An 18,192-nucleotide genomic window follows, 5' to 3' on the forward strand; every position below is an offset into this window, starting at 1 on the left:
TGAATTCTCCTGTCTGAGTGGTGGAACCTGCAACATTTTTTTTGCAATTTTTTTTGTATTAAGTCTCCTCAATTTTATTTTATTTTATTTTATTACAAATAGTCTTATCAACTTTATATTTGCATAAATAGTCTTTTCTTGCCACGCAAGCATTTAAATGGTGTTTTTAAATTGAACGTAGTGATTGAATTACCTTTTTTTCCTTGCCCCTAAATTTTTTTAAAAAGATAGTAGATTAACATGATAATTTAATCACGGTGCTTAATTTAAAATTATCAATGTAACATTCACGTGGCAAGTAGAGGGTTTTATATGTAAATATAAATTTACTAGGATTATTTATAAACTAATTTTTGATGGGCTAAATATAAAAGAAAAAAAAAACTTTTTTGTGCTTTGCGTTCTGTGATTGTGGGAACGCAACATTTGATCGCTAGAATACTACGAGTGCAAAAAAAGATACTCGGAAATGATTTCGTGAATTTTAACTTTTTTAAAAAATTTCTTTAGCTTTTAGTTTTGCTAATTATTAAATTATAAATTTTATTAGGATTAAATAATTCCAATTTTATCTGCTGATTACTAATTATCAATAAAATTTATATTTTTTTAACCTGTCGGTGATAATGGTCTCAATGAAGCGGTGCTTGGTTTCTTTGAAATATCGCGAAAACTTATTTTCATGAACAACATACTTTTCAAATTTTTTTTTTTACTTGCAAAATAAAAAAAAATTAAAAAGTTTTCTCTTCAAAAACTCAAACGGACAAAAATACTTATTTTCTGCAAGATTAAACACTCCACGAAGATGGTGGAGATGGGTAGAGAATAGAGATGTGATTTAAACATGCACTGAACACGTGCTTCGCGCGTGTAGATTGAGATCCTGAGCCGAGGCGAGGGGCGAACGCGAAGAAGCCAAATTCCCGTGATCATGGCGTCTTCCACCCATCCTCCTCCTCCTCCACCTGCTTCTTCGTCGCTGTCTCCTCCGGAGGTACCCATGGCGCTCCACGCCCACAACCGCGACAAGCTCCTCCGCGCCCTCCGCGATCGCCTCGCCGCCGCTTCTCGCCCCCTCCGCGGACTCGTCCTTCTTCAGGTAACTACCATCCCCCGCTCCCTCTCCGAATCCGATCCCTAATCCGCAATCGAACTCGCCGTTTCCGAATCCGTGGTTCTTCGCAGGGAGGCGAGGAGAAGACGAGGTATTGCACGGATCATGCGGAGCTCTTCAGGTTTTTTCCTGCGCCTTTTTTCTCGTTATTTTGAATCCCTTTCTCTCCCAGTGGAACAGATCCGTAGGGTTTTGGTTGGAAAGTTATGTAATTGGTTTGTCCGAATTAGTAGTTTTTTCACTTCAAATTCGTCGCTTGTTTGTTGTGGTCTAGTGTGTTCATGTCGAGATTGATGAATTATCTGGGTTTTTTTTTTTCATGTTGTACATTTTGGTGAGTGAATGGTTACCACTTTGTAGACGAAATGGTCCTATAGAACGTAGTTATTAACTCATAGCTATTTGGATTTAACTTGGTGAATTGACTTGTAGAAATTTCATTGAAAAGAAAAGCTAGTAATTACAGGTTCACATACTTTGAAGAATTTTCGGTTGCTTGATTACTAAAGTTTGCAGATTTGTTGTTGGCTTGCGGGCAAGCTGATTAACTGAAGATATATGGAATCAGCTTATAATGCCCTGAGAAGAACACTTTCGTCGCATATGTGATGTTATTTATATTATTCCTTCTGTTGTATGTCAAAACTTGCTTTCTAATTCTCATCCTGTGAAATTGTAGGCAAGAGAGTTATTTTGCTTATTTATTTGGGGTAAGAGAGCCAGGTTTTTATGGGGCCGTCGTAAGTTTTGCTCTCCATGCTTCCGTTCTTTGTTGTTCAGTATCTTTTATGTCATTGATCTTGTATCTTTCCTCCCCCTCAATTTTAGCTAGTATGATCTTTCTTTTTCCTGAAGGACATTGCCTCTGGACAATCTCTTTTGTTTGCTCCAAGGTTACCTTCTGATTATGCTGTTTGGTTGGGGGAGATAAAACCTTTGTCCTACTTCAAGGTGATTTATTTGTGAAAAATAAATAAATGCGACACTAACTATTCCCTTATTTATTGTCATACAAAAATGCTTCATGTTTCGTATTGGAATCTCCAGGAAAGATACAAGGTCGACATGGTTTTCTATGTTGATGAGATTGCACATGTGCTACATGATCGTTTCAAGGAATCAGGAAAACCTCTTCTTTTTCTTTTATATGGGATGAACACAGATAGCAACAACTTCTCAAAGCCTGCTGGATTTGAGGTATCTGTAGCTTGATGTTGAGTCCTTTACCCTGGTCATAAATGAATAACTAAAAACTTAAATATGCTCCTCTTGGATATCCTTGGTTGTTTTAAATACTTGGTGATGATCTTTTGGCAATTGAGCTTGTTCTTTCAGCTGCTTCAATCTATTCTATCGGTACTTGATACACTTACTAATTGCTTTTATTTCTTGTGTTGTAGGGGATAGAGAATTTTGAGACTGATCTAACAATCCTTCATCCTATTTTGACTGAATGTCGCATTTTTAAATCTGAAATGGAGCTAGCCCTTATTCAATATGCCAACGATGTCAGCTCAGAAGCACATGTCGAGGTAATTATATATTCTTCTTTTATCTCAGCTTATTTGTCTGATTCAGTTGCACCTCTCATCTTGTGAATTTTTTTTTCCTTCCCTTTTCACTACTTTCTTATCACACTAAGGGAAATATGTTGGTTGCATGTTATGGAAGTTGATTTTTAAAAACAATAACTTCATTTCAGGCTCTGATTCAGATCTCATATGTTTTTCAGGTGATGAGAAGAACAAAAGCGGGAATGAAAGAATATCAGTTGGAAAGCATCTTCCTTCATCACATCTATATGTATGGTGGCTGCAGGCATTGCTCCTATACATGTATATGTGCTACTGGTGAAAACAGGTGTTTTTCCTCCTTGTGCATGGAACTTAAAATGATGCTATTGATAGCTCAAAAAGGAATTTTCTCATTTAGCTGTGCTTTTCATGTATTATACAGTTGTTCTGTCATAAATTGACGTTTGTTGAAAGAGTAACATCTTAAACAGCGACCTTGAAAAAAATTTTAAAAAAAAACTTACTAAAAAGTGGGACTCCCAAATGGCTTACAAATGAGCTTCATAGCAAATTGGAAAATCTTTTTCGGAAAGCCGTATCCTGAGAAACATATTGATGCCTATGGTCCATGTTAGACTGTATCTGTAAACGGATTACTTGATCGAGTTGTTGGTTGTTTTAGCAGGTCTTGCATTTGAATCCGAAAAGCCCTATTCTTAATTGATTTTGAAAACCAACCTACTTTTCTTGAACTCCACATGCCAGCTTTGATTCTACAAATTTCCCTTTCCTTTTATATTTCTTAAAGACATGGTAATTTATTTTGTACTACAGAACTACATATTAATTTGTATATTGAACTGCATGACGTGTTTGATGTGTCGATTCTTGAAAAATTATGCCATCATTATTATATTGTTCTGTCATACCCCTATTGATGAAACCTTGCTGCTAATCAATGTTTAACTTTGTTGTATCTCGGTTGGTGTTAGTTACAATATTAAGTAATATCTATTTATATGACTTGCTTTGCAGCGCTGTTCTTCATTATGGCCATGCGGCTGCTCCAAATGATAGGGTGTGCTTCTTTCTTTTTGTATTTGCACTAATATCTTTATTCACAACTAATTGTTATACTTTACATGTTGTTCATCCAATATATCGAAAGAAACATTTATACATGGACATTGAGATGGCAATTGGGTTGCTGCTTGGATATAGGTAGCAACTTAAAAGATAATGCAACTAAAGAGTTAAAAAGAAATAGGAAAAATTCTTTGAAAAACTATTGAATGATGTTCAGGGTCGGCAAAGCTTTCGGGTTATTTAATTTTTTGCCATTTTGGTTTGCTTTGCACCATGATTATCGTAACCATGTATTTGTTTTTCAGACCTTGAAGGATGGAGATATGGCATTATTCGATATGGGAGCTGAATATAACTTCTATGGTTCAGATATAACATGTTCCTTTCCTGTGAGTAACGTAACATTTTATCTGTTCCTTTTTATTAGATGAAGCATCAATTCAAGTTCCCTGATGATGCGGTTATTAGGTTCCTTTGGAAAAATAAATTACTTGCAATGTGCTATTTATGTCTTTTACACAACTATAACTGTCATTTACTGTAAAGCATAGTAGTTGGTGATTCCTAGTTCAACTGTTATGCTTTACCCTTGTGCAGAAGCAACAAAATGCTATTATTTGAGCAGGATTATTTCTTTTTAGGTTAATGGAAAATTCACCAAGGATCAACTCATAGTCTACAATGTAAGTATCATATTTTCCATATTCTTTTAAGAGTAGATTTTGTCATGCCTGAATTCTCTTTCTTTACAATATTCTGAAAGCATTTGTTGGTTGTTGCTACTAAATGTTTATCAGCTTGCCACTGAAGCTCTTGTGATTTTCTTCTGAGAGTGCTTTCACTTGACCTGTAGGCTGTTCTTAAAGCTCACAATGCTGTCATATCATCAATGCGACCTGGAGTTAGTTGGATAGACATGCACAAGTAAGGGTAAACAGCTGGAAAAAAAACTAAATATTTGAACAAAATACATCCGGCTTTTTTGTCCATTTCTGCTTTATTTGTAATTGGTCTTAGAGGCACAATTTGTTGGCAGCAGCTCTCCTTTCATCATGTGATTAATAAAGTTCATGTCCTTAATGGCCTATTTTAATTATATACTTTTCTTTAGGCTTGCAGAGGAGACTATCCTTGAGTCGCTGAAGAAAGAAGGGTTGATTCTTGGGTCTGTGGAAAAGAATTTTGCTCAGTGCATCTATAGAAGTTTATTTTTCCAACCTAATTGAGCTAATGCCCTTTTTTTGTTCAGCGATGTCGATGAAATGATGGCTGCAAGGTTGGGTGCTGTTTTTATGCCGCATGGTCTTGGACACTTCCTTGGAATTGATACCCATGACCCAGGGGGCTATGCTAAGGTTATGGAGTGTTCAGGATTTTGATGCAGTTCAATGACTGCTGCTGTTTTCTCTTTTTTTTTTTTTTCTTTTTTTACATTTGTTTTCGGGGTCCCTCCCGTTGACAGTAGTATTGTCCCAAATGCAGGGAATGGAAAGACCCAAAGAACCAGGATTAAGTGCCTTGCGAACAGTACGCGAACTTCAAGAGGGCATGGTTAGTCATCGCTTGCTGGTTTACTCTTCAAACAAACACTTGCTATGACCCTTTTTTTCCCCTCGAAAAAGAAGAAAGTACTGTGTCATGCCACAATTAGTTATTGACAAGACTGCATAATCTGCATTGTAGGTTATCACAGTCGAGCCAGGGTGCTACTTTATTGATGCTTTATTAGGTCCTGCTATGCAAGATTCCGTTACGTCCAAGTTTTTCAACCTTAAAGAGGTCGAAAGACACAAGAACTTTGGTGGAGTTCGCATCGAAAGCGATGTGGTATGCCTTCATATCTGATTTTCCTGAAAACTAATGCGCCATTCTTTAAAACTTATAAAGAAATTTTGAGAAATTTATTTCTCATCATCTTACTGCTTTGCTAGTGATTCATAATATGGTAGATTTTTGGCACTTAACAGTAGATTGTTCGAAAGCAATGATATTTTCCTTCTTGGTTCACATATATCTTTGTTTAATGCTTCGTAATGATGTGCTTTATCTCATACAGTATGTTACGGCCGATGGCTGCAAGAATCTTACGAAATGCCCTCGAGAACCGTGGGAAATCGAAGCGGTTATGGCAGGTGCACCATGGCCAGGGTGTGGTTCCATTAACAAAGCTACAGCAAACGGCATCTTCTAGCACTTTGGATAAGCAAGTCCTATATTATTGTTCCACCTGAGCAGAGAGTGCACCTTTCACGTTATTTCCTCTTCGTTAGTGGAAATGACTGTTATTGTAAGAGACGTAACTGATATTTGGGAGAGAGATTAAACTGTTCCAATAAAATAATGATATGTAAATCCTGACAAAATCATCGAAAAACTTGAAAGATCACAGTTAGCATGCTTTGACTGTTGAGCGTGAGTTCTAAAACAGGCTTTTTTATAAAATGATCCTCCAAAATTTTGAAATTTGAGAAATGATCCTATCAAAATTTCATTTGGAAAAGTAACCCTCCTTTCGCCGGTCAGAATTTTGCTATGAAGGATTCACCTCCTTCGTTATATATATGTGAAAGCGGTGAATCATTCACCGTTTTTAGTGCAAAATATTTCAAATTAATCAAAATTTGTCTAAGTCCTGAGGGGGAACACAGATAAGACGGTGAATAATTCGATGTGTTCACAAATATATTATGAAGGCGGTGAATGATTCACCGTCTTCATTATATATATGTGAAGGTAATGAATCATTCACCGTCTTTACAACGTAGCGCCCATGTGGCGAAAGAAGGGTTAATTTTTCAAATAAAATTTTGACTGGGTTATTTTGCCAATTTCGAATATTTTGAGAGTCATTTTATAAAAAAGCCCTTCTAAAACTGTAGGATATATTGTTATCAGTAAGGCTTCGTTTGAAATTGCGGAGAGATTGCGTTACGTACCGTAAAAAGTACGTTGGAAAAATACTTTGTTTGTTTTCGTACGTAATATTGCGTTCCGCGTATCGCGATGAGTCGGTTACGATATATTTTCTGCGGTCTCACCGGAGAACGCAGAAGCATATCCCTAGATATTTTTTTCTCAATTCTATTTTATCTAATAGTGTTAGATAGATCTCAATACCAAACTAAGCCTTATAAATCGCGGATGGAAAAGCACTTTGTACAAAAATCTAAAAGATCTGGAAGTATTTTAGAGTTTCTCTCTCATGATATTATAAGATGCTTCTCCTGCGACGGGTTCTAATCGTCATCTTTTCGCATAGGAGCGGCCGAGTTCTAAAGTGCTTCCATAGGTTTTGGACTTCAAATGTCTAAACGCAGTTGCACGCAAAGAAATGAAGTGAATTTGCAAGCTAGGTCTTAGAACGACTAAACGTATGGGTAATTGCTTGTCTTGCTGAAATATTATTTGCTGGGTTTCACTGCACACTCTCCATGCAAGAGCTGCATGATGTTCTTATGTTAAGCTTCAGCTAGCTAGCATGGATAAATTAGGAAGGAACAGCAGGGGCCTCTGATGGAGCATCATGGGAGGATGGCAGCATATTATTTCTACGCGGCTTGCAGTCTGCCGGAAGCAATCGAGATGCGTCGCAGCGGCCATCGGAGGAGACTGATTCACCGATGAGCCGAAGCAGGACTCTCTCCAGCTCCTCTGCATCAGTCCACTCGTGAATCTCAGCCTTGATCACGAGGGCCTTCGTGCTACCGCTGTAAATAAGCTCCCACAGGGGGAAGTGTTTTCGCGGCATCAAACAATCCCTTTCGCTTAGCTTCAGTGAAGGGCAATAGTCTCCCTTCCCATCTCCCACGTAGATGAGCCGCCTCTTCTTCTCCTCCGCCGCCAAGGCCGATGACCGGATCCTTTCGATGATCATGCCCTGTGCGTAACATGATAAAAAGGGCTTTCTTATTGACGATTGTGCTCCATCTTTTCCCCCCTTCTTTTGCGAGGTGCAAAATAAGTTTGTTTCTTATGGTACCAATAAAAAGTTACCTTGCACAGGTTTGGAGGGCAGAGACCGCAACCGTGAGTACGGGTGGCGAAGTCGTGGTAAGGCGAAATGGTGAGCTTCCCCTCCTCATCTACATAGCTTGGATTTGTAATAATCTCCGAGAAACAATCTATAAGCTCATGATGCTTGAGGATGGTCTCAATGAAGAACATATTGGCATCACTAACTATCTTCAACTCACACCTGCAAATTCAAATACATCAGTCATACATAACGAGCACCTCTCAATGCAAGAAGCATGGGAACAACTCACACATGCAAAAACTTAAGTAGCAAAATTATTACTGTTTCTTCCAACAGCGCTACTCAGACAATAAGAATATTTATACAGGAGCTCTAGTTAGACCGAACGAGCACTAAATTTTATTTTTAGAAAAAGGATAAGCACCCAAGAGCATAGGCAGTTTTGATTGCCGCAATCATTGATCGAGGCAAGGGTGCTCTCCGCAGGCTCTGCGTAATCTCGTCAATCGATCTTCCTTGTAAATGAAGCTCTCTCATCATCTTTGCCTGTGAAACAGAAGGAAAAGCACACAACATATTGAGCTCTTCGTATTTACATCAAGACCAAAGAAACAAGAGCCATGAAATAAGAAAGGTTCCAGTATGGTGCATACTGCTGCAGAGTTCCATGACATGGATTTGAGAAGCTCATTGAAGAGCGCGGTGCCTCCGAGATCGTCGACGACTAAGTTATCGCTGTCGCAGTCGATTATCGTGTAGTCGAAGTCGAACACGACGATAGTTGCAGCCATTTGGATCAGGAGACAAATCTGCAATACTATGTACTTACATGTGTAACATGAAAGATGTTGGCTAAGGTAGAGAATGGATTAGTGCATTTATAGTGCACCAAAAGGTGAGGAAGGTGCGTGCACAATGTGTGAGTCCTACGTACTCTGATGGGTTTGTTTAGCACTTTCTATTTTCTTTATAATTTATGGAAAGAGTTAGTTGGATCCTAGCTTGGAAGTGGTGGGATGAGCATTATAAGGAGCACAGTAAGGTCCTCTACAGCCGAGGTTGTACAAGATTACTACAGCCGGTTTATGTGGCGTAGTTCAATTGGTTTTAGCATGTCTAAAATGTCTAAAAAATGAAGTGTTTAATTTTGTTATATGGATAGTTTTCGTCCAGGAAACAGGTGTAGGAATTTGACTACGGCCGTACAGATCCCTTGGTGTGATGGACCAAATACTTGGAATATTCTACCACTTCTTAAGTGTAGCTAAAGCCACGTTTTATCGGGAGGACGTGGCGACCCACTTTCTCAAATTTTATTATTATTATTATTATTTTAAATGATAATGTGCTATCTGTTTTATTTATTAAAAAATAAATTATTTAATAAATAAATTAAGTTACAGAAGTGAGATAACAAACTTCTGAATTGAAAAAAAAAAAAAAATTAAATTCAGGGGCTAGGATTGGCTCGTTTAAACAAGCATTTATCCTCTCATAAAGTATCAAACCTTTGATCTAAGAACGAAATCAGAAATTAAAATTTGGGAGGGGGGCCAAAATTTGAATTTGATAGAAAAAAAAATTGATCTCGGATAGTTAAAAAAAAAAATTGTTTGCCAGATTTACTGATCAACTATTGATAGCAACAGTGATGCGAATGTACTTAAGGAGGAGTAAAACTATAATAGCTGAAAGAAAAGAGCAAAGGGGTTCGGAAAAAAATTGGGATACAAGTTTTATTTAAAAAAATTTATTTGGTCCTCTAAAATTAAAATTTAAAGCATTTTAATTTTTACTATAAAGAACTTTTATATAATTTTAAAAAGTTTAGGAGAGACCATGGCAACTGTGGACCCCTTAATGGCTCCGTCCCTAATTTGATCGGGTTGACAGCTTGCAAGTAGGGGTGGAAACGAGCCGAGCTCGAGCGAGCTTATGTGAGCTCAAATTCGGCTTGAAATTAATTTCGAGTCTAAATCTAGGCTCAAGCTCGGCTTGAAATTAATTCGAGCCGAGCTCGAGCGAGCTCTAGATTTCGAGTCGAGCCGAGCTCGAGGCTCTAATCGAGCCGATTGAAATCTCCGACATTATATAATCAATAGTTTAATTTTTATAGAACATTGCCTACAATTTGATGCAACATGTTAATAGTTCAAAATACAAAATAATTGCAAGAAATATCCAGCTAGGGGTGACTGCCTGACCGGGTGAGGGTCAAAGAAAAGAGAGAGAGAGAGAGAGAGAGAGAGAGAGAGAGAGAGAGGGAAAAAATTAGGAATTTGAGAATTTGAATGTTATCATGTTTTAGGGTTATGTGCAAAAGTGAAAGTCTGAAAGAGAGAGTGTGTTATGTAAATTTAGAGTTTGGCTCAATTGCACGGTTGTACTTGTTGGGTTTATTTTATGGGTCAACAATAATAACCCAAATTAAATTACCTATATATAATTAAAATACATTATATATATATATATATATTATATATATATATATATTATATATATATATATATATATATATATATATATATATATATATATATATATATATTCGAGCTTTTCGAGCTTTTCGAGCCTAATTCGAACGAGCCGAGTAATACTCAAGCTCGGCTTGAAATGAATTTCGAGCCTTTTATTTTGTTCAAGCTCGGCTCATTTAATTTCGAGTCGAGCTCGAGCGAGCCGAATATCGAGCCGAACAGGTCAGCAATAGTCAACCTAAAGTACCGGTGTTTGTTATAGTTCAAATGATCCACCAATTGGCTGTCAGTCCAGTCAGTCTTTTTCTAGCAAACTGAGCACTATCCCTTACCATTCACTTATTCTATACGTATCTCACATCGTCCCTTAAGTCCCCAACCTGAACCCTTTCCACAGTCATGATAATCAGGAATCTTCTAAATACACATTGCCAAAATAGATAATTCACCGTTTACGCTTTAATTTTTGTGCACGCAAAATTTTCGTACAAGATAACTTAACTATTATTAAATACTGAGATATAATCGTAGCTGTTCAAGGTGAGGAAGTATTATAAAGCATAACATTGAATGGTACAGTATTATCTGAGAGATACTATTAGCTGAAACAGTATATTAAGTATAGTAAGTTAGAATATCTTCACTGAAACTCCTAATTTTGAGTCAAAAATTTTAATTTTGCTTCACGCAACATAATCCTTAGATTACCAAATACTTTATTACAAAAGAGTATAGCTACTCAAAATTACATAAAAAAGAAAACGACTGGAATAAAAGGAGTCATTATTTGATTTTCTTAAGCAATATTATGTAATCTATCCCTTGAAATATAAATCTTTTCTTTCAATTCTTCGTTCAGAATCTTCATATATATATATATATATATATTTATCCCAATTTCAAATTAAACATCTCTTAATACCAACAAACTAATTTTCAACGAATACATAACGTGCACAGAAAGAAAATTGAATCCTATCAATTAATCCAATAAATATTTTTAACCATTTGGACACTTCAAAATTTATAATATGTCAATAATTTTTATAATTTTTATTAAAAATATTTAAATTATTACTATTTAATTCAAATTGGATAGTTGTATAAAGTATGAGTAAAATAGTAAAATAATTATAAATTTCTAATTAGTAAAAGAAATACTAAATTGTCATAAATTAAAAATTATTTTTATTTACATACTTAATAATTTTTTTATAATTTATTAATAAAAAGCATATTAATTCTTATCGATCTCTCAATTCAAATTACTTAATATATTAGTGACAAATTTATTATTTCAAGGAAAAACTTCAAATACTACCTCTGTGATTTCGTACTTTCTTATTTTAGTATTTTATGATTTAAAATATATCAATTTAGTACTATGTGATTTTATTTTATTTTTTTTATTATCAATTTCACTAATTTTTTTTATTAAATCAGTAACAAAGTTAAAAATAAAGGGTACTAAATTGAATATTCGATAAATATAAGTGAGATATCTAAAATATGTTATATATAATTTAACAAAATATTAACGAATGTGCTGACGAAAAGAGAAAAATAAAATTCTAAAATACTAACTTAATATACTTTAAACTATAAATTATTAAAATAAAAAATATAAAATTAGTGAAATGATATTTAAAATTTACCCTTATTTTAACTATAAAATTTACAATATATTCGGAGAATATTACGTATCTTGAAAGAAAAAATTCTCCGCCAGATTTTTTGCGCAGCCGGCTGTCTTCCTTTCTTCCCTTCCTTTTTAACCTTTTACGACCAGTGCCGACTGCCCAACTCCTATTTATATTAAATCAAAAAAGATTCAACGACACCCACCCGCTGAAGACGAAGACGAAGACGAAGAAGACGAAGAAGAACAAGAAGAAGAGAGAGAGAGAGAGAGAGAGGGGGGATCAAAAATGTCCACCGTAGCTAAGAAGGGTTGGGAACAATACATGCTACAGCTCCAACTCCATCCCCTGCGAACCATTTTTTTTTTTTTTTTTTTTTTTGGATTCTCTGCGATCTCAATTTCTCTAATGGTGATGCTTCTCTTTGGAACAGGCGATCACTGCAGGAGTGTTGGCCGGGGTGAGCGATTCCGTGGCGCAGAAGCTGTCCGGGATCCAGAGGATCCAATTGCGGAGGCTTCTTCTCAAAGTGGTATGGATTTTCCATTTTTTTTCTTTTTGTTGTTGTTGTTGTTGTTGTTGTTGTTGGAGAGTGATCCAGGTGTGGGGAAATGAGTGCTATTTGTTTGATTTCCTTGGTTTTTTTTTTTTTCTTTTTGAAGTAATTTTGCAGGTGGGTTTTCAATACTTCGTTTCCTGCATCTGAGACTTGTGCTCGAATGAAATGGTTAACTAAACAGCGAAAACAGGAAAAATAGATCCATGTTCACTTTTCCAATCTCTAGAACTATAAAAGATCAAAACTCAGTAGATTATATTCGGATTAAAACTTGCATAATGTAGTAGTTCTCAGAAACTTAGACTTACTATGTGTTTGTATTCTAGACATCAGGAAAGGGTATCTGCAAACTGGAAGAAATATATGCGAGATATATATCTACACTGTTACAAGATGTTACATTGACTATCTAATTGAATAATGTGTCCAGTGTTTACCGATTTAAATCGCGTAATCACCAGACGATAGCACAACTGCTTATTTATTCTCCTCTCTTATGTTTTTTTTTTTTTTTCTCTGTGGCATCATATGATTAAATGTGTTTCGTACTTTAAAACATCTCGTATCAAACTGTTGCATGTTTGCATGATCACTGTGATGTTTAATGCTTTTAATTGCTTGTCGCGGACCGAATCAGCTCTTCGGCTTTGCATATGGGGGACCTTTTGGGCATTTTATGCACAAGTTGTTGGACACCATCTTCAAAGGGAAGAAGGATAAGAAGACGGTGGCTAAGAAGGTGGATTCATCGGTTTCGTCTTTATGGCTAATTCTTTTTGCATTTGATTGTAAAAGATCTAACTTTCGAGTGGTATTGTTTTCAGGTGCTGCTGGAACAGTTGACTGTTTCTCCTTGGAACCATTTGCTGTTCTTGTTTTACTACGGATTGGTTGTTGAGAGTAAGTACTGGGCCACGATAAAGCTTTACGGTGTCTGATGGAGATTATTCCAATTAACTCGTACATTTGCGATACAGGAAGACCCTTTCCAGAGGTTAAGAATAGAGTTAAGAAGCAGTACCCGTCAGTGCAGTTGACGGCATGGACGGTATGTATTTGCCTTAATCTTATTCATAATGTTTTTAATATTTCTCTGTTTTCGGGATGTGAATTCGGATATCTGACATAGCTACAAACCTATGCAGTTCTGGCCGGCAGTCGGTTGGATTAACTATCACTATATGCCGCTCCAATTGCGAGTCATTTTCCACAGCTTTGTTGCTTGTTGTTGGTACGAATTTGGCCCTGGAATTGCACCAATTCTTTCTTCTTCTGTTTGACGATGTTGTTGGCTGATCTTGGTTGTTGGCTTTTTTTTTTTTTTGCCTGTTAAGGGGAATATTTTTGAACCTTCGAGCAAGAACCGTCGCTTTGACCAAATGACGGCTTATTCCGATGGCGCGGGGAGGCGCCATTATTTGCGGCTATTGAGATTCGCGCCTGAAGTTATCTGATGTTCCTTATACGGCATCTCTCATTCATCGGTATATGAATTTATTTCACTTTCTTCTCACTAGCAGTGAGGCTTATCAGGTTCTCTCTTCTGTTCAATGGTGAAGCATTCAAACTGCCGTAATATTTATGAAGGTTTAGTTGCGAATTTATGCCGCAGTTGCAAATTTATGTCGCCATTTTGTGTTAATTATGAATCTTGCTGCTTGAATTTTTTGTTCGGTTTGCTTGTTGTGAAATTCTGCAAATGTAAGCTACTTATTGTCCAAAGTGAGAGTGTGAGATTTTGTATAATCAGAACCTGGAAATAGAAAATCCATTTATTATTTCCGGGTGAAAAAGCATATACCGTTATCTGAATGTGTAGCAAATTTTTAAAAATAGGTTGTTGTTGAGCATTGAACGTTTTGATTTTATCGCCTAAATTTATAATATTTGAAACATTTTTTACGCATAAAAATGCTGTAAGAGTTATTATCTTTAGTTGCAATCCCAAGTTACAGTAACAACTAGGACATGTATATGGTCCTTGCCCACTAGGTTTTAAATGGGCGGGTAAATTGCACAAATTACACTTATGGTCTTCAATCTCTGAGTTGAGTGATATTTCAGTTTTTAAATTTTAATTTATTGTACTTTTAGACTCGAATTTTAAAAATTATTACAGTTAGTTTAGTTGATTAAGGCTTTATTTGGGATTGCGGGGAGATTGCGTTACGTGCGATGAAAAAGTACGTTGGAAAAATATACTGTTTGTTTTCGTATATTGCGATGAGTCGGTTACGATATATTTTCTGCGGTCCCACCGGAGAACGCAGAAGCATATTCCTATATGCTTTTTTTTCAACTCTATTTTATCTAATAGTGTTAGATAGGTCTCAATACCAAACTAAGTCTAAATATTGACAATCATTGATATAATAATAATAATGATGTAATGTTTTAATTACTGGCTCTTATCAATCACAATAGTGATATATTATTTTTACATTAGTGACACATTATAATATCAATATTTAGTCAATTTAAATTAGATCATAAGAAATATAATTGTAATAATAGTAAAAAATTTAAGTAAAAATTTATAATAAATTAAAATATGAGAACTATAAGTCTGGGGTGGGGTAATGATATTAATTGAGCATGTTCGACCTAAGCTTGTATAGCCTAGGTTTGGCCCGACATTATTAAATGCATGTTTGGAGCAGCTTTGTCACATTTACTAGCTTTGTTTTTTCCCCAAAATGAAAAAAAAAAAAAGAGGAGCTTTTGGACTTTAAAAGAAAAAAAGCATTAAAGATGGGGATTGAGATGGCATTCAAGTTAGGGGTTATGTGGCCACTAGGGGATGTGAGTGCCCCCATTTTGTGAGTTGCGCGAACTCAACTTTGTGGCTCCTATGGTGGAAGTGGAATGTAATATAGATCTCTATGTGCTCATGAGTGCAGGTGGCAAGAACCATGCCTTCTTGCGAATCATTTAGTTGTGTGAATCTAGACCTCAGATGAAACTACTGAATCAAGGAATAACAGCGGAACATTCTGTGCCCCTCTACATAGACTTTTATTTTATTATTATTATCTTTAAAATTTTGCAAATAAGATTTCTAAACCCTACATGTAACATTGCTATTTTATTTTATTATCTAAGAAGCTGAGGATTCACCCACTATTTTTTAAATGCACAATTCAGAATTAAACCCTTATTAACTTTTAGATAGCCATCAAGAATAACAATCACTGGACTAAATACTGGCTATATAATATATGTGATAAATAAAACTTAACAAAATAAAATAAAACAAGGTATACAATTATATTATATTCAAAATAAATGGATGCTCATAAAAGATTTATGAGTCATGCATAAGCTGTAAAAAGAAAAAAAAAGAATCATAAGAAGAATGTGACTTGTTTCTAGAAGATGCACCTGGTCCAAAAATCTTGGCACANCGTGCTTCCGATAGCATAGTAGCCTCACTCTATAGTAAATTCTGCCATTAAAATTACAAATTTTGAAACCCTTTGATCATTAGGCAAATGATGTCAAAAAGATTTGAAATTTGATTTCTAAACACTTCAAATGGTATAGATCATGTTCAACGGAGCCGATCGTCAGTTTAGAAGTTCTATCATCGAAAACAAATCTGTAGTAAAACGGCTCGTTTACTACCGATAGTATTCTAGCTCAACTTATATATATATATATATATATATATATATATATATATAGAGAGAGAGAGAGAGAGAGAGAGAGAGAGAGAGTGAGGCTACTATCCTATCGGAAGCACGGAGCCTTTCGTGCTTCCAGCTCGTTTTCGATGTTGCGACTTTCGAATCGTCGATCGGCTCCGTTAAACTTGATCTAGAGTATTTGGAGTACCTAGAAAATAAATTTTATTATTTTTCGATATCATTTGCCTAGTGATCGAATGGGCTCAAAATCAACAAATTTCAATGGCCGTAGTGAGCCGTTTGCAAGTTTAACGGTGTAGAAATATCCAAATCACGTGAAATTTTGATAGAAAATTCTTTATACTATATAAAACAAGATCAATATCTTTGATTTAAAATTTTAATGTCATATTATTACATTTTGTAAGATTTTTATTTTCAGCCGTTGATTTTGAGCCCCTTCGTTCACTAGGCAAATGATATCGTAAAATCATAAAATTTATTTTCTAGGTACTTCAAATACTCTAGATCAAGTTTAACGGAGCCGATCGACGATTCGAAAGTCGCAACATCGAAAACGAGCTGGAAGCACGGAAGGCTCTATGCTTCCGATAGCATAGTAGCCTCACTCTATATATATATATATATATATATATATACTAGTTAAGTGCACGTGCAACGCACGTCACACAAATACTAAAAAAAAAAAAAATTTATAAATAAATATTAAAGATTCGATAAATAATATTTAATCATTACTAAAATAAAATGATAAAAATAAAAAATAGAATTACAATATCATAAAAGAAAGAACACAAAATCTAGTATATATATAAAAAATAGAAAATTCGTCACTAAACTAATTGATATAAACTGTCTTTTCTATAATACTTTTTTCCACGTTCAATTGCTCCTACTAGCTGAGAAATAAAGAAATATATCTTTACATGCTTTTGTCCCAAATTTTTTTTGTCCAAATAACGTTCGGTAGCTTTTGATACCAATCAAATCCCGAATAAAAATTAGTCGAATACTAAGAGTTGCTTGACTACATATTGTTGTACAAATCCAGATATGATATTTGGATTGATCAATAATTTAGCTGTAACTGTCAGAGCTGCATCCAAATTAGCTGTGATTTCAAATGCAATAATTAAAAAGAGTAAATTTAAATAAGAAATAAGTTAAAGATTAATGATATATAGATTCATTTATGTAGAATACTTGTCAAAGGGAAACTTATTGGAGACAACCCCTCCTTAAATTTTGGTGCCCACAAATAATAAAATAAATTAAGCAGGACCCAAAATTAACCTCTTGGCCATCCAGCTTTCTCCTGTCATTGCCATGCAATTAATGAATTTAAAATTTATATATAAAAGAAAGAACTTGTGCTTATCCAAAAAGCACCATTCAATGTGTGGATATATCACTAGGCCACTCTTGATGTTGGCATATGATGATGATGATAATAATAATAATAATAATAATAATGTGGAGCAGGTCGGGTGTGCTATTAAAAGCATGGAGGCCATCATGCTGCTAAGCCGCCTTCAATAATAGAGCTTTCAAATTGACGATCGACTCTGTTAGACTTGATCTAGCATATTTGAAGTATCTAAATAATAAATTTTATGATTTTTCAATATCATTTACTTAGTGATCAGGTAGTCGTAGACATTTGATCATACTAATTAATTTTTGAATATTATGTGCTTCTTAATAAATTTGAAAGGATATACTGAATAAAATATTCATGCATCGCTTAAAAATCTGCCACAATCGTTTTCGAGTGAAGCACTGTAAAATTTTTTAAATGGTCAAAACTTCTTCTTCTTCTTTTTGGTAAAAGCGTATATAATTTATCTGAATTATGAATCATTTTGAATCGACTATTCGATCTTTTAAAATTTTGATTTTACTATCTAATCTTTCAATTTGTTTGATTTAAAACAGCCAACAGCAATTTACCTTCAAAACTTGAATATGTTGTTTATGTTTATCAACTATAATCAATACAATTCTCGCAACGATAAATTTATCAAAAGAAGTAATTAATTTAAATTTTGAAATCAAAATGTCGATAACTGACTCAAATCAAACAAGTTAATTAAAAAGCTTGATAATAAAATCAAAATTTTGAAGGGCTAAAAAATAATCCATATTTTAGATAAATGCAAAACGGAACCTTCTCTCT

At 34.9% G+C, this 18,192-nt stretch overlaps 3 protein-coding genes across 4 annotated transcripts; 2 read left to right on the top strand and 1 right to left on the bottom strand.

Annotated features, from left to right (window-relative positions):
- LOC109716573 (xaa-Pro dipeptidase) lies at positions 793–6,120 on the top strand. Of its 2 annotated transcripts, none has more exons than XM_020242100.1 (16): positions 793–1,102; positions 1,189–1,238; positions 1,797–1,827; positions 1,973–2,068; positions 2,165–2,314; positions 2,518–2,649; positions 2,850–2,977; positions 3,667–3,709; positions 4,023–4,106; positions 4,359–4,400; positions 4,571–4,641; positions 4,829–4,882; positions 4,967–5,072; positions 5,200–5,268; positions 5,401–5,544; positions 5,774–6,120. In XM_020242100.1, the coding sequence occupies exons 1-16, from the start codon at positions 935–937 to the stop codon at positions 5,906–5,908; spliced, it is 1,503 nt and encodes a 500-aa protein (XP_020097689.1). In that variant the 5' UTR covers positions 793–934; the 3' UTR covers positions 5,909–6,120. The 2 variants fall into 2 exon arrangements, with proteins under 2 accessions (XP_020097689.1, XP_020097688.1); XM_020242099.1 differs by having other exon boundaries at positions 794–1,102; positions 1,797–1,857.
- On the bottom strand, positions 7,090–8,526 carry LOC109716001 (thiamine phosphate phosphatase-like protein). Its single transcript, XM_020241265.1, has 4 exons — positions 8,347–8,526; positions 8,118–8,239; positions 7,711–7,912; positions 7,090–7,594 (listed from the first exon to the last, which is right to left on the bottom strand). The coding sequence occupies exons 1-4, from the start codon at positions 8,482–8,484 to the stop codon at positions 7,205–7,207; spliced, it is 852 nt and encodes a 283-aa protein (XP_020096854.1). The 5' UTR covers positions 8,485–8,526; the 3' UTR covers positions 7,090–7,204.
- Positions 11,902–14,202, top strand: LOC109716002 (peroxisomal membrane protein PMP22-like). The gene is made up of 7 exons (XM_020241266.1): positions 11,902–12,168; positions 12,242–12,342; positions 13,007–13,108; positions 13,194–13,269; positions 13,347–13,417; positions 13,515–13,600; positions 13,704–14,202. Exons 1-7 carry the CDS (start codon positions 12,099–12,101, stop codon positions 13,750–13,752), a joined length of 555 nt encoding a protein of 184 aa, XP_020096855.1. The 5' UTR covers positions 11,902–12,098; the 3' UTR covers positions 13,753–14,202.

This window comes from Ananas comosus, linkage group 10 (assembly GCF_001540865.1).
Source record: "Ananas comosus cultivar F153 linkage group 10, ASM154086v1, whole genome shotgun sequence".
Taxonomy (NCBI): Eukaryota; Viridiplantae; Streptophyta; class Magnoliopsida; order Poales; family Bromeliaceae; genus Ananas; species Ananas comosus.

Excerpts from the sequence above, each read along its gene's own strand:
- LOC109716001 (XM_020241265.1), bottom strand. The coding sequence starts at position 8,484 with ATGGCTGCAACTATCGTCGTGTTCGACTTCGACTACACGATAATCGAC. Across the intron at positions 7,913-8,117 it reads AAAACTGCCTATGCTCTTGG|GTGTGAGTTGAAGATAGTTA; the intron begins GTGCTTATCCTT and ends TTGAATTTGCAG. Across the intron at positions 7,595-7,710 it reads GCCCTCCAAACCTGTGCAAG|GGCATGATCATCGAAAGGAT; the intron begins GTAACTTTTTAT and ends TGTTACGCACAG.
- LOC109716573 (XM_020242099.1), top strand. The coding sequence starts at position 935 with ATGGCGTCTTCCACCCATCCTCCTCCTCCTCCACCTGCTTCTTCGTCG. Across the intron at positions 3,710-4,022 it reads CGGCTGCTCCAAATGATAGG|ACCTTGAAGGATGGAGATAT; the intron begins GTGTGCTTCTTT and ends TTTGTTTTTCAG. Across the intron at positions 4,883-4,966 it reads AAAGAAGGGTTGATTCTTGG|CGATGTCGATGAAATGATGG; the intron begins GTCTGTGGAAAA and ends TTTTTTGTTCAG.
- LOC109716002 (XM_020241266.1), top strand. The coding sequence starts at position 12,099 with ATGTCCACCGTAGCTAAGAAGGGTTGGGAACAATACATGCTACAGCTC. Across the intron at positions 12,343-13,006 it reads GGAGGCTTCTTCTCAAAGTG|CTCTTCGGCTTTGCATATGG; the intron begins GTATGGATTTTC and ends GGACCGAATCAG. Across the intron at positions 13,418-13,514 it reads TGCAGTTGACGGCATGGACG|TTCTGGCCGGCAGTCGGTTG; the intron begins GTATGTATTTGC and ends AAACCTATGCAG.